Source organism: Pseudonaja textilis, chromosome 6 (assembly GCF_049901715.1).
Source record: "Pseudonaja textilis isolate UNSWEBS1 chromosome 6, rPseTex1.2, whole genome shotgun sequence".
Taxonomy (NCBI): Eukaryota; Metazoa; Chordata; class Lepidosauria; order Squamata; family Elapidae; genus Pseudonaja; species Pseudonaja textilis.
Window position 1 is genome coordinate 24530057 of NC_141995.1, and position 16526 is coordinate 24546582.

The 16526-nt window shown below is 36.5% G+C and overlaps 1 protein-coding gene across 1 annotated transcript; it reads right to left on the reverse strand.

The window, feature by feature from the left end:
• Window positions 1-2758: 2758 nt before the first annotated feature.
• On the reverse strand, window positions 2759-12869 carry REELD1 (reeler domain containing 1). Its single transcript, XM_026697811.2, has 6 exons — window positions 12652-12869; window positions 9298-9520; window positions 8518-8690; window positions 7474-7771; window positions 5383-5446; window positions 2759-3616 (listed from the first exon to the last, which is right to left on the reverse strand). Exons 1-6 carry the CDS (start codon window positions 12854-12856, stop codon window positions 3002-3004), a joined length of 1578 nt encoding a protein of 525 aa, XP_026553596.2. The 5' UTR covers window positions 12857-12869; the 3' UTR covers window positions 2759-3001.
• Window positions 12870-16526: the final 3657 nt, after the last annotated feature.

Below are 16526 nucleotides of genomic sequence, written 5' to 3' on the forward strand. Positions count from 1 at the left end.
GTGCAGAATGTGTTTATTTAATAAGACCTATGCTAAATAGTTTCCTTACTTTATGTGGGAATCAGGAGCCAATCCAAATTAGTCACACAATGAATGTAAGAACACTGTTCTTGCTGCACTATTTTTGTAAAGTAGTAAAACACACAATTCTAGGAATTATTCAATCATAGCTGGAATTATTTTTAGTAAAGCATTAGTTCTAATAAAAATGAATTAATGATCTTTCAACTCTAGAGTCAGCCTCTGCATCTCCATGCAGAGTTAAAAGATAGAAATCAAACGGAGTATTACTTAGTCTGGGACCCCTGGTATATCTAGCTAGACAATAGATATAAAAGTAACAAGTAATTGATAGATGAATATGAATGTTGATGATGTTGTAAAGTTGTTGGAAATCTAAATTTGTTTTTAAATTGTTGGAAAATGTTTAATAAAATTTATTTTTTAAAAAATGAATTAATGATCTATACATTTCTAATCAAATATGGTGGTGGTGTACTTATTTTATTCCACTTTAAGTAACCAAAACCTATACTTGAGCCATTGAAAGATGCAGTTCTATAAACAAAAGACTTGAAAAATGTGTCATTTAAAGTAAATTTAAAACTTTGCTTATAATTTTACTTGTATTTTAAAAATAGAAAATTTTAATCAATTTAATGAACTTATTTCCATGATCACCTATCTCATAGACTTGTCTATGGTAGCTAATATTTAAACCAGAGTTTTAAAAAAATGGTTAACAAAAAGATAACCAAACTCAAAAAACATAATTTAGCAGCCAATAACACTTAAGACACCATACTTTTAATATAATCACAACTAAGAAATGGGCTGACCCCTTTTTCGGGCTCCCCAAGCCCAACGGTCACACCAGTCTTTAAATGCCTTGCAAAAGACTACAGAGTCAAGGCAAGGCTAATCCTTGGAGTAAAACTGTTCCAGAGGTAGGCAACATGGCAGAAATGGCTCTCTTCCTGGGCTTGATGAACTGGCACACTCTCATTGACAGGACCAGAGCATGGTTCTCTTGCCAGATGAAACAGGACAGATACACACCCTTGGAAAGAGATGTTCCAGAAGGTAGCCCAAGCCCTGAAGGGTTTTACAGGTAACAGTGCCTTGAATTGTTTCCATACTGGGAGCCCCAGCAGCTTGCAAAGCAGAGACGTCATGTATGTAGAATGACGCACCTATAACTGTCTGTGCTGCTACCAGTTGAACCTTCCAAATACTCTTCAAGGGCAGCCCATAAAGAGCGCATAGCAGTAATCCAATTGGGAGGTGACTGCAGCATGAGTAACTGTGAGCAGGGCCTCCTGGTGGAGAAACAGGTGTAACTAGTGCACCACACAAAGCCAGCTAATCACAACTGCCACCTGCTCTTCAAGCAGAAGTTATGAGTACAGGAGGATTCCTAAACTGCACACAGGGTTTGGGACAAGTTACCACATTTTGTTTTCCCTTTCCTTCCTTATTTCTCCTTTGCCTCCAGAATTCAGCCATTATCTCCTGTGTGCGCCCAGTCCTTCCTCAATAAGCTGTTCCAATTATTCTCTTTACTTTCTTATATTCATATTTGGGGGTATTTCTGCATATACCTCGAGTGTACATTTCACTGGCAACATACAAGTCAAAGATTGTTGGTAGCATCAGGTGCTAATTCAAAGTTTACAGATAACCTTTCCAGCTTTTATCTGCTATTCAAAACAGCTGATGCCACTGAATGGGCTCTCTTCAAGAGGGCACAGCTGGAGTAAGACTTTCAGGTCAAAAACCCTCCATCTTTGTTTTGCTTAGACAAAACATTATTTTTAGTGACTGGCAGCCTCTTTTATAGACTTCTTGTATAAAAATGAAAAAAAAAATGAAATTGTGACCTATGGTTTTTGATGATTAAATATGATTGATTACAGAAAGAAAAGAATCATGATGTAACTTTAAAGAAATTAAAATGACTGTAAGTACAAAGAGATTTATATTTATAACTGTTGTGAAGAATATTGGCAATCTTTTATAACTTTTTTCTATCTTTTCTATTTAACTTTGTTCCTTTCTTGCGCTTTTTCCTTTTTCCTCCCTTCTATATATCAGTTTGTGTTGGTTTCTAACTTCTTATTTAAAAGTTTTACTTATATGCCTATAGATCTGTATCCTCCATGTTGGGAGTCCCTGAGCTGAACAAAACCTTCCTGTTCTTTAATAAACTTCTCTTCCAATAATTTTATCAAACTGATCTGGAGAGGGAACAAAGCAAATGCCATCCGGGTGCATCTAACAAGTCAAGTGATCAAGGTGTAAATGGCCAGGAGAAGCTTTCTTTCCATTTACACCTGATGAGGAGCCATGTTCCACTCCTAGAAGGTGGCATTTGCGGTATCTTTGTTTCATTTCTGGAGATCAATTCATAATAAAGGCAGTCAGTGTGTTGTATGCCAGGAATCAATTTTCTAAAACGCAAGTGTTGCTCTCTATTGTTTTTTTTTTTTTCTGAAATGGAAAGTTAGTTCAAGTGGCAAAATTTGACTTATCTGAGAAATATCACACACATCAAATCAAAGCCACTAAGTGAGAAGAGGGATGAAATTTGAAAAAGAATAGCCAGGAGAAGAGCTTCATTTATTTATTTATTTTGCAAAGACTAACTATGAGACAATGTTTAATTGCAGTTCTTGTTACTCGTAGTGTTCAAATGCACCAACAAAACAAAAATGTCTGAAGAATTAATTTTAATAAGTATGTGGTATTAACTGTAATACTTTGGACAAAAAAAATTATAACATTTAAAACTAAGAACATCTCCATTTTATAACACATATCTAATAGTTAAGAGTCTGTTGTTATATAATTAAAGCATGCCTGTTTTGATTGTTTTCACTTAAATGAATATATGCAATTAGACAGATTTTTATGTTCTTAGTAATATTTATCATAGCCTCAAAGATAAACACATTTCACCTCTAAAAGAACAATATCAATAATACCGCAATGAACTGGCTCTCTACACAACAGCTTTGGTAACACTGCTTGAAGGGCTGATCCAGTTGTACTCTGCCTGTACCAGGACAAAGCTATTTTCTCGTATCTTCCTGAAGTGCATCATCTCTCCACTATCTTGGAGTGCGATGACATTATTATCTGGCTCACTAAAAGAGACTTCGGTCCGCTTATGACAATACTGGGAATGGATGCAGCGGAGGCCAACAGCTAGGACCATTCCAAGGACAGCAGAGCAGCCAAGGAGAACACCCAGTTGAGCTGCTACAAGTCGTGACTCTTTGTGTGACTTTTCTTTTTCCACTCCAGAAACAGTAGCTTGAGGTTTTATCCTTGTTACTTTTAGGAGCGTGTTCCTAGGAACCTCCTCCTGATTGTACGTCTCCTGCCCAGATGTGGGAAATTCAGCCAGGGGCAGAAAATTTAGTGGAACTTTCTGTGTTATTGGTTCTTTATTTGCTATCTGTCTTGAAACTGCTGATAAACTTCGGTAGACGTCTCTATTCTCTTCTCTATCCAAATCTTCTGGCAATGGAGAGTCCCCAAACTGGACCAATGGTGAAGTTGTAATAGGAGGTGAAGACATAGTTACATCTGGAGTCGGTGTCATCAAAGTCTCCTTAAAAGCAAAAACATGAAATGCCTACTGGATAAAATAGCTTACTTTATTTGAGATTTAACAGTGCCTCAGTTAAGCATCATGGGGGTAAAGCTGTTAATAGAAAGGAAAGATCTCATTATAATCTCCAGATAATAAGTTAAGTGAGACATTGGTTAGTCAGTTTTGCCCCGTTTTATGACTTTTCTTGCCATAGTAATTAGGTGAATCACTGCAGTTGATAAGTTAGTAACCTGGTTGTTAAGTGAATCTGGCTTCCCTATTGACTTTGCTTGTCAGAAGGTCACAAAAGGGGATCAGTGAGCCTTGGGACGTCATAAACATGAACCAGCTGCCAAGCATCTGAATTTTGATCACATCATCATGGGGAAGCTGCAAAGGTCATAACTGTGAAAAATGGGTATAGGTCACATTTTTCGGTGCCATTGTAACTTTGATGTAATGTTAGTTAACACATTTTTGTGTTTGAAGATATTGGGAAGTGGAAGAGGTTGAACAGAGAGAAAGAATTAGGCAAAGTTTAAGATTCATTAGGCTGCAACTTATTTTACATGTTAGTTTTAGACTACCCAGGTCAATGAAGAAACTATCTGAGTTACATTTTCTCTGTGACGGGTCCTGAATCACATTCCTTATGATATATATTGACTGTTTCCTAGTATGATTTGATTGCTTATTGTACCCTATGACTATCATTAAGTGTTGTAACTTATGATTCTTGACTCTTGATTAATGTATCTTTTCTTTTATGTATACTGAGAGTATTTGCACCAAGACAAATTCCTTGTGTGTTCAATCACACTTGGCCAATAAAGAATTCTATTCTATTCTATTCAAATATACCTAATACCTAGGCTAAAAACAGTGCCTTTTAGTTAATTAACTGTGCAAGTTTTTTTTACGTGTTCTTTTTTTATCAAAGATAACAAACATTTTACATAGGGAAAATGTCTGACCACTCCTTTGTTTAAGTGTTTAAGAGAGGGCCCATTGAGCATGTAAACTGTTGGGAGTTATTATCTAAACCACCGGTCACTTTGAAGTCCAATAATATAAAGATACAACCTATCAGTTTTTGGAGCACAGAGACCAGTTTTCTCTAGCACATAGGTAGGCAAAAAAGTGGATCCAATCATCTTCATTTGTTTTCTACACGCTGAAAATAGCAGGTTCTAGCCAATTTCACAGACTACTGTAGAACTTAAATACAAATTTGATCAGAATATAAATAATTGTGTTCAGTGGGGTCAGTATTAAAATAGATATTTTTTTCTTAACACAATCATTAATAGACAACCCTTGTCCAATTGGCCCATTAGTTCAGAAATATTTACTTAATTAAATAGAAATATAATGACCATGGGTAGACAGAAAAGCAAGTCGGACTGGAAACAAATTCTAACTTTCTGTCCTAAAATGTTGAAGAGGAAGTTCCAATTAATTACTCTTAATATTATTGAGTATTGAGTATTCTTGTGGGACTTAAGCACTTCTGTTGCAAAGTGGGTGACATGTGCGTTAACGGGTAAAACTCCTGAAATCTGCAGAAAACAGACTTCAGTGTATGCAGTTTGGTTTTTTTTACTCAACAGGAGTAAGAAAAATAACACCTCTAAAACAGTATTCTAAAAATGTGCCTTATAAGACTGGACTTCTAGCATGGGAAGAATTTATGAGGCTATTATAGAGGTGAAATTATAGATATTTTCTAAAAGATGTTATGTCTTAGCTTACACACACACACATACAAATCCCCAAAGGCTTACCTGCTTGCTTTTCTTACATGTCAGACACAAGAGAGACATGGGAATACTTGAAGCAGTTTCTGTCCTAAAATGTTGAAGAGTTAGTTCCAATTAATTACTCTTAATATTAGTAAATATTTAGAAATTGTACTGCATTGTACTAATATTTAGTACAGTTTGAATTCTGTAGGCACTTTTCGTACTGCCACCATGTATTTCTTTTATTTTTCATTTTGCAAATAGAAAATGGAAGGACGAAAGCTCCCCACATTTCAGCAATGCTATCCATGCTGATTTTTTTTGCTTTCGGTCTGCTGAAACGCTGCTTCCTGTTATGAATATCTATCATTTTCAGAACAGATGTACAGAGTTTTCAAGTAATCAGGATATTTCACAGATGCCAACTTCCAGTTCTCAGTCACAGTTTTAACATCTTGTGAGCCACTGAGTGACTAAGATCTTCACACCTCACTCACGCATCTTTATAAATATAATGTATTCCCAACATTTAGAAAGTGAAATTTTCTAAGGATATTGCTCCTAGATTAGTACTTCATAATGATTCAACAATGAGATCAGGCCTATACAGTATATTAATGACATAACGAACACTCTTGTTGTTTGCCTTATTGAAAAGCAGATATGGAAACTTGTGGCCTTCTGGATGATACTTGGTACTTGATGCTTCAATTTCCAGGCACATCAACATTTATATGCTACTAGCAGTTATGAGGTCTGCATTAGATTAATTCTGAGAGGTCCTGTCTGGATATGAACTAAAGCAGGCAGGAATATATATGCTACCAACAATGTGTGAAACTAAGCATTTTATAGAATGCCTAGGAAATCTATAGAATGCCAAAACTGGGAGGTCAAAGTATGAAATGCTTAATAGTTTATACATTTCCTAAGCATTCTATGCAATACCAAAAGACAAACCAGCAAACTATAAAATACTCCAATTAAAATTCCATTCTAGTCTTCTTTGTTGCAACAAGTAGGTTAATAGAGGTCTTTTTCTCTTGCTTTTTTTTCCAGAAAGAAAGTCCTGTACTATGCTTTGTAATTCTTCTTTAATTTTCATATTATATGTCTTTTCAATAAGGTACTTGACTTTATTGATTAGCTCTGGGCCATATCAAAGAGCAGAGTTCCTGACCAAAATTATAACTAAAATCTGATAAAAAAAATAATTTAAAATGGAATTGGAATAAAATATGATTTTCAACGAAACCGAAATAAAATACAATAATTTAATATATAGATAAATAAAATAATTATATTTCGGTATCACCCCTACAATCTAACCCAATCAGTCCCACATATGCCTATCTCAACCAAACCATTTTGCTTAAGTACTGTGCTGTATTAAATATTATTTTCAGATTCTGGCCGCACTTAAGTTAAGTTGTTTTGATATGGAGATCCCAGTGGATCATTTGTTTAGTATATAGACCAAGGTACCTGTCTCTCACCCTCTTATACAGGCAACAATCAAATAGGATGTGAGGTAGGTCTTCTACCTCTGCCAGTCCGCAAATTCAGGCATCCATTGTAGAGTATAGAATAGAATCTCCCATATCCGACCATTGTGTCAAGCTGTTTGAATCTCGCTTGTGTAAATATCTCCCTAAGATATTTTGGCAGGTGTAACTTTAAATAGCTGTCTGTTTGAAAAGTACGTTTGTATTTGCTCAGCCATTTCAAGTTACCCACCTTACTAAGGATAGCTATATCATTTTGTGATTCTATATTCTTTACAATAAAGGGGTAGGATTAAGGTTAGGATTAGGGTTAGGGTTAGGGTTAGGCTAACCCTAACCCTGACCCTGACCCTGACCCTGACCTTGACCCTAGACCTAACCCTACCCTTTTTCATGACTCTCTTTTCATACTTTGCCTAAATAGTTCTTATCATTCTGCATAATACCTAGTTAATATATACAATGCCTAGGGAAAGCATGTAGCATATTTAAATAAAACAGACATTTCATACTTTGCCTAAAATGTCAAACATTTATAGATTTCCTAGGCATTCTATACAATACCAGCTTTTCACTCATTGCCATTAACACGCACATACACACACTTAATACTGTACTTTCACACTACCTATTGTATGAACTGGAAAAATAATTTTGCACTTTGACATCCAGATCCTGAAGCTGAAGGGATGATTCCAGAGAGAAACTACCACTTTTATCTGTTCCATTACTGAGCATTATGTCATGTGAAGTGACCCTGTCTACAAAGGAGTCAGAAAGAAAATTTCTAGTGATGCCAACATCAGAGGCTTGTTTTCCATGGTAAGTTGATGAATCTGAAGCCAGGCTTGCTTCAGTTCGAATCAGGCTGGGGGTGGGTGTAAACATTGCAAATGGAGTTACAATGGAATCAGGAACAGAACTTCCTTGTGGAAGAAGAAACAAAAACAAAACATTTTTAAAAAACTGCAGTGAACAAACTATAAAACATGCTTATTTACATAAACCCTCTCCATGTTAAACAATTGTCACACATATTATAAAGTATTGTGATGAATTATATAATTAGATGAACATATTTCTAATCCATTAGTTTATTTCTGAGAGAAGTCAGTCAAATGCCTCTTGAGAAGTTTACAGTATATGGATAGAGCAGAGTTTGTTACGGATTGCCATATTTTCTTTACTTGAGGCAGGTCTACGCTCTCCCTTTGCCTAAGAACTGTTCCTGTCTGTCCAAAAGAGAAAAGATATTCTAATATTTAAAAATGCAAAGAAAAGGAGAAAAAAGAATTTGGCCCTTTTCTTTTCCAACTTTTATCAAAAGGTCCAAATGACAACTCATAAAGTGTATTCATATGAAGGTATCACCTCATAATAGACAAAAAAATGAGCAAAAGCTATCTTAGAGAAACTATCTTGCTCATTTATAATCTATTCATTGTTAGACTGTTAATTGAATTAGGGCAGTAATTAAAAATTAGTTGACTTGGACATTTTGCTCATGAAAATAAGAATCCACTTTCTGCCTCAATAAATTTAGAATTCAATATGAAAGCTTGTGTCAAATGTGACTATTGTATAGTTAAGACAACTAAAAACAACTAAAAAAATAAAATAGGCACTTACAATCTTTCCTACAAGAAAAAATGTGTGTGAGAGGACAACTTACTTTTTCCTACAGTAAATGTTCCTTTCAGATCAATAAGCTCCTGGAGTAGAGCTGGTTTAATTGTACTGGAGACATCATTATTTTCAGTAATTGTTTTATTCTGTATTTGTTGAGAAACAGTTGACGATTCAATCTTTGCCCAATAAACAAAGTATGACTGAACAAGTGACAAACTGTAAAGTATTTGAAGAAAGGCCTTAGTCATTCTCTGCATCAATGAATCATTTAGTAAATAAAAAAGAATTCTTTGAAATCTGCAAACAGTGCAATTGAAAAATGCATGAAAATATTAGGCATAGAACAATTTTACAATTACAGTATAATCTTCATACATCCTATATTCCGCTAATTAGAAACGCATGCCAGACATGAATAAATTCTCTTCTAGATTATCCTTTTCAAGCAAATAATCAGAATGTAAAATAACATTTTAAGCATTTCCATATTTGTATCCAAAACCTAATACATGCTCTATGCCAGGGGTCCCAACCACCAGTCTGTGGACCAGCCATGGGCCATGGCATGCCAGCAACCAAGCCACACAAACAAGCGAAGTCCCATTTACAGGATGCAGGTAGCATGCCAAACCACACCTTCTCCGGTCCACAGAAAAAGCTTTCTCTATGAAACCAGTCCCTGGGATTCAAAAGGTTGGATGTCATTGCTCTATGCTCTTCTTAATGAAACCTGCAGACCAAAACCCTTATCTGATTCTCATCAATTGAATTATCAGAATACTTCCTTAGGAGGCGATGTCGTACTTAGCAAGCAAATACTTACAAGAATCTGATGTCGCCAATAGGCTGATCTGGTGCTTTCCACACAAAAGACAAGTTTCTCTTAAGTGATTTGTCTGAATGGGTAACAGTGTCACCATCTTCAAAACAAGTCAGTAATTTGGATCCAGGAGGAATGTATATAAATGTGCCGGCTATTTGGTCATTCAGAACCCTGCGAGCTTGAAGCATGAAGCCCATAAAATCACGTGAACTCCTGATTGTAACTGGAGAGGAAAAAAAGGATGTGATGCAAAAACATTTATATTACTGTAGATGTGGGGCTGAAGAGCAGAGGTTTCTGAGGTGAAGTCCAACTACAACAACTTAGTGTAGAGGTTATGTTTATACCAGAATTCGCTTGCTTCACATTGCAAATATGCTTCTGCTCACAGCCATGTTTTCTGGAAGGAACTAAGCATAAGTTTGATTGACAAGAAGGAAATAATTTCATTCCAAACTCTTACTTTTTTGAAAGCCTCCGATATCTAAAACCCAGAAGATATATAAACCCTCAAGCAACTTGGCAAACTTTTAGAAGTTCTACTAAAGTAGAACATTAGTGCTATGACTTGGAAAAAGAGGTTGCTATTATGTGTGCCAGAGCTACAGTGAACACATTTTTCTTACCTATTTTTCAACCATTCTCATCAATTTGTTGGGGGGGAAATCATTCTCTTTTTCCCCAAAGCAGATGAGAAGCTGTATGGTGTATAATATTCTGGCATATTCTTAGTAATATAGTGGCTACAGAGTCTGTTTGTGAGAGTTTCCTATCTTTTATGTTCTTTTCAAATATTTGCAACTTTATTGGCTTCTTACCTTCAATTAAGGCACAAGGAAAGGAATTTCACCTATGGAGTATCCCATATGGGGACATATAGGCAATAGTGAGACTTCAGAACAAGAAATAGAGGGGCAACAAGACCATAATAACAGCAGTAATTTCTGGTTAGCACAAAATGCAGAGAAATGGGAAAGCACTTTTCAATCTTCTCAAAAGTGAAGTAGCAAAACAAAACCCACTTTTAGAGACAAATAATATTTTAAAGACATTATAAAATAGGTTGCAGCCCAGTACCTTTATTTCCTATAATTCTCCCTTCACTATAATCCCTCTTCCTTAAAAAGATGCAAATTTTAGGCCCGTTCAGTCATTCCACATTTAACATTAAACTAATAGGGGTAAAAATAAAATAGTGTCCATATTACCACATCACCAATTCTTTTATCTTCATTTCCTTCCCCCATTACTTTTTTGAGCAAGATTATGAAAATATAAAAGATAAACAATAGAAAAAAAAACTATGAAATATTAAAGACAATTAATGACAGAAAAAAATAGAACTAAGGAAAAGATGTCAGGAAGGGAATACGGAAGAGATACAGAAGTCAATAATTTTGATAGTGGTGAACATTCCTCTTGCCTCAGACCTTGGGATTTCAGCTGCCTTTTATGAGAAGGGATGCCTAGAAGGTATGGTGGTGTTGTGGGTTAGGGTTCATGAGGCACAATTCCACTTTCTGTTCCCCCCCCCATTTGGAGGGGACTAACTAGGACTTTTCCTTTGCTAAACTAAAAGCAGAAAAGCCGTGTAAAATGGGCACGCTGAAGTAAGAGGCAGGACTGTAGGATGCAGTAAAACTCCTTATTTAAGGTTCGGGAACAAAAAGTGGCAAGCCGCAAAGGGCACCAACTTTTATAGCTGGCACTGTCCAACATTTCAGCCACTGACAGGACTTTATTATTCCCGTCAGTGGCTGGACCAATGAGTGGAATCAGATTCCACCCTCGTGTACAGCGTACGTATATATTAATGAGGCGTCATTGCATATTTAACAAGCTGAGCATCCTTGGGTCATAGAGAAGACTATTGGGTCTGAAACCTCAAGTTATGGCTTCTGGCATATAACCTAAATTACAGCTTCTCTTTTGAATATTATAATCCCTTATAAACAAAGAATGCATACGCACTGGGAATTTCAGAAGTTTATTTTATCTAAAAGTTTTATCTATTCAATAAACCTAACAGCACAATACAAGTTTAAGCCTTATCCTTAACCATAGAAAGTTAGGGGGATTTAAATGTCTTTTTCTCTCAATCTGAGAACTGTTCTTGGAACTGTAATAAATGGAGAGATTCATATTACTTGTCTTGAGGACCTGTTGAAAAGGTATATAATAAAATAAATTGTTTTATTGATACTGATTTATGGAGTTTTGTGTTGGGTGATTTGGGCAACAAATTTAAGTAGATAATGAAGGCAAGAGACAATACCTGTAATGGAAGTTCTCTACCTTCTTACTCTAAGCCCTCCTAGCTCTCTTAAGCACCTGCCTTATTTGTTGCTTTGATAGAGAACTTCACTTTGCTGAAATACTAGAAATTCCACAGCAAAAGGTGGTCATGTCCTTTGATAAGGAAAGTAGGAAATAGTAAGCAGTGGTGATTCATAAGTTCTTTGCAAAAATATACCGATGCTCTCTTTTCAACTGAGTCTGATGTATGGGCCTACTGCTACTAAACTCACAAAAATAGCATTCTTAGAAGTTCTGTTTAGAAGGAAATAATTCTGCCTGAAACTGCACCCTAGAAACCTAATGCAAATAAATCATCACATGTATTCTAGGAGCAGATGTCTTCGCTGCAGCTTTTTACCTTCCCAACATAGCTGAGTGCATATCATGGTGAGAAGCATATAAAGCACATTTTTCTAAAATTATTCCAAATACTTCAGAGGTAACCAATGTCTTCTTCCTGTTACATTTGTTTAGCCTTTTTAATATAAATCTTCCTGTTTACCAATTAATTCTGTCTCCTTGCCTTAGGAAACCAAGCGGGATGTTGAAAAATGAAGGCCATTCTCCACAGCAAAATTTTCCAAACAAAGCAAAAACCAAAGTCCAACAAGTATGGGCAAACCACCAAGAAGCATATCAAAGCCCTGTGTGCAGGAAAGTTGGGCAACTTCTTCTGAGCTTAATTTGCTTTGCCTGTCTTCTTCTTCCAGAGTACCAGGAGGGACGGCTGGAAAAGTGGTGATGACACAGAACTTATCAGGACTACTTTTCACCTTCTGGGGGCATTTGGGGGGCTTTTTTATTTTAGTCAAAATAAGTTTGAGAGATTTCACATGTGTATTTCAAGACAGAAAAATAAATGCCCCCTTCCCATTACCATTTCGGCAGTGTGATTCTCAGAATTATTGATCAGGGTGCAAAAATGGGCTGTGATCACATGTGTTGCTCCCCAAATCATGGCTTATTGCAAACACCTGTTGATAGCCTTGCAATAAGCTGCTATCTACAGCCTTCTAATTATCCCTGAGAATCCCATAATCAGGTGCTATTTCTTACCTGGTACCTTGTCACCTGGAGAAAAGGAAGTGTTGGTGTGGATGGTAATGTAATTATTCTGAGGATTCTGAAGGTGAGCTCGGATATGTTTGGGTTTCATATCAGAACAGGCAGAAAGGCTGGCCCCATGGGAAAAGGCATCCGTGTATGAAACCAGGTACACGATTGTAAATGCCCACAGAACAAGAAAGGACCATGCTTTCATCTTGCCCTCTGCCTGATGGGGAAAAAAACACAAATACAATTCTGGAACGCCTGGAGCAATTTCAATCAAACTTGGTACACAGATGACTTATCCTCTGGAAACAAATACTATGGGGGTAAGGCACCCCTAACATCCCTCAGGGTGTGTGTGCCTTAAAATGGCTTCTACTGTACCACAAAGTAAACTTGCCATGGTCACAGTACTCCACAAGAGGACTCCCCCTTGTGGAGGAATAGAAGAATTGTGACACTGCACAAGAGACAGTACAACAGCATGAGCCCCAACTACAGGATTCTCCTGTCTAATACAGAATTGGGATATATAAATACCCAGACAATGCCAGGTTAATGGCTAGTCTTTATATAAAAGATAGACAACCTGAATGATGTTACTAGTAACATCTTTGAAAACCAGATGTAAGTGAGGCTTCAGCTTTGAGAAGCTTTACACCGCTAGCAGGGAGGAATTAATTATTCATTGTGGTAAGTCCACAAAGTGAAACTTCTCCAAAGTGGCACCTTTGACTTCTTAGCTGGGAACTGTTTGGAACTGAACTTCCTGGTGCATATGGTGGGTCTACATCAGAAACCTCAACTGCAACAACTTTATGATGTATGTGTATGTGGACTTCAACTTCCAGAATTCTAGCTGGAGATTTCTAGGAGTTGAAGTCACACATCTGAAAGTTACTAAGGCTGAGAAGCACTGCCACAGAGACTTTTTTTCCCAAGCAATATTTTAATATGCAGGGGATGAATGCAACTACTCAAGCTCTGTGACCCATCTAGAAAATATTCACCCAGTAGCAGATCCATTGTAATGAAATCACATTTTTCCAGCTCTCAAACTGAATTACCTCCAACCTTCTTTTGACCTTGCAGCTGTTTAATAGAAACATCAAAAATATTAACTTTATATTTCTGTACATCCTTTGTACATAAATAAAATGTGCAATATTTTCTGTGCTGAGGGTCATTTGAGTAGCAGGATGGCGAATGGCACGGATAGCAAAATGGTGGTGGTAGGGAGATCAAGACAAAAATTAAATCCGTCAATTCAGTGATAATTGAAAAGGATTGAAACTAAAAATATATCATATTTTTTACTCCATAAGACACACTCCCCCCCGCCCCCAACAAGTGGGTGGAAATGTCTGTGCATCTTATGGAGTGAATATGGGGAATATCAGCCAGGCTGGGCTGGGGTCCTTTTACAGTGCTGGAGCGGGGTCCTTTTACAGTGCTGAACCTCGCCTCTTCTGTCTTTGTCATTGCCTACCTCTTCTGTCTCTTTTCCGCAGTGCAGGAATTAATAGGCAGAATTGGTACATGAGAGGACACCTATCTGTGGTCCTCTCAGGCTCTGCCTTCTGCCCTCACTACACTGCGGCTCCGTATTTGGAGCTCCATATTCACAGTGAGACAGAACTCCATATTCATATTCTTTTTGGTCTTTTCCTCATGAAAACCTAGGTGCATCTTATGAAGCAAAAAATATGGTAATTGTTCCTGAATGTCTAATGTATACTTTCTCCTTATTATAAATTAAGTAATAATATAATATATATTATTCAATATAAATTGAATAATAACTTCTGGAGTTTATTGAGGCTACAACTCAGAAGGCTGTATGCAATTCTGGGACCTCAACTTGTGCATTTCTGATTTAGACAATCCCAGCCAATTTGATATCTACAGCGCAAAAAATCTCCAAGCTTCTGAAGTCCAAATATAAATCATCAGTCCAGTAGGCCACCAGATGTAGACTACAAAAATCTTCACCAGTAATTTTGTATGGCTTTTATTGTGTGTGTGTGTGTGTGTGTGTATGTGTGTGTGTGTAAAGTTTTCATGGGTACTTACATGTATTGTATTCAGCTTTGTTCTGGTATTTTCCCATGTCATTATAGTTGTGCTTTTAAAGTTGTAGCAACGTTTTGGCAGAATCTCATCTGCCATCATCAGGCTTCTGTATTGTGTTCGTCTGTGAGTCAGACTTTCACAGCCGTTTCTGTTTTAAATTTGGTGCTAGCCTACTGCTGTGCCAGACTCCCCCTGATACCTCCAGCTCAAACATAATCCAACCAGCCACCCAGATGAAACCTAGCTTCCTAATAAATGATAGCCGTTCATTTACTCGTAGCCAAGCTGCACTAAAAGCCTCCAATACAACAAACCCAATGTTGCCAGCCAATCAAGCCAAAAAAAGCTACAAAACAGACAGAAGATATTAGAAACACCAATCAAGCAGAACACAGCAAACTCCAAGACCAATAAACACAGACCAAGACTCCCAACTAATCAGGACGAAGAAAAAACCATTCTGGCACAGCATAGGCTAGCACCAAATTTAAAACAGAAATGGCTGTGAAAGTCTGACTCACAAACGAACACAATACAGAAGCCTGATGATGGCAGATGAGATTCTGCCGAAACCGTTCCTACAACTTTAAAAGCACAACTACAATGACGTGGGAAAATACCTGAACAAAGCTGAATACCATACATATAACTACCTGCGAAAACTTAAGAAAACAAATATATATATATATATATATATATATACATACATACATACACACACATACACACACATATATAATTTTACTGTATTATATTTCACATTATTATATTTCACATTATTATATTTTACCATAGTATATAATGTAATGTAATAAATAAAAATAGTAGGCTCATTCTATAGCATATTTCCAGTGCACTGAATGAGATAACATTATATGATGAACTGTTTCTTTTCAGATTTTGTTCTCAGAACATAGAGTGATTTGTTCACTTTTATTCCTCTGAATAGATTTATGCAAACATTTCCATATTAAGGAAAGTTGTAAAGCCATAGAAAGAAACCATTTTAAAAACCCAGTGCCATGATTGATATTTTTTAACAATGCTGCCGCTCAGAAGTGTTTTATTTTGACACTTGCTAGAACAATTCTCCCACAGCATCATCTATATTACAATTACAAATGAAGTTAGTGATTATATCCTTCAATACACCCATTGGCGATCTCCTGATAGTGAACACCAAAGTTGCATTACAGGCTGCTATTACTTACCTGGGGATCCATATTCCATCAGACACCGCAGCTTTCTCCTGTAGCCTGACAGGCAAACATCCTTAAAGAAAGAAAGTTCTTTGCTTTCTCTACTAATGGGAAGAGCAACAGCTGTTACTGTTATTACTTAGTAGCTACAGGAAGTCAGTAAGTGTTCAAATCCAGTTTTAATCATGTTAGTTCTTCACACTCTACTCATTCATGGAAAAAAAAGGATCACAAAGAAATAATTTCTACAACATTACATAATGTTATATGTAGGAAAATGAGTTGCTGTGGGTTTTTTTGTACATTGGAAAACATATCCTGCCCATTTCACCTTCTAAGTTTGTACAATAATATTGAAATTAAAATACAACAATATAGGAAAGGGGAGTTTGATTCCAGCCAGTCCTGAAAATTTCTTATTCCTCATCTTTCTTTTATATGATGTCATTTCAGGCAATAATATAGGTCAGAGCCATAAAATTTGTTGTTAACCAAATAAAGTTGCAAATATTAACTGAAGTTTCACAACAGGTGTTTGAGGCACTGGAGCATAAGGAAATTCATTTGTCCGTGTTCCTTGACTACAGCTTCTCTAACATAGAAACAGCT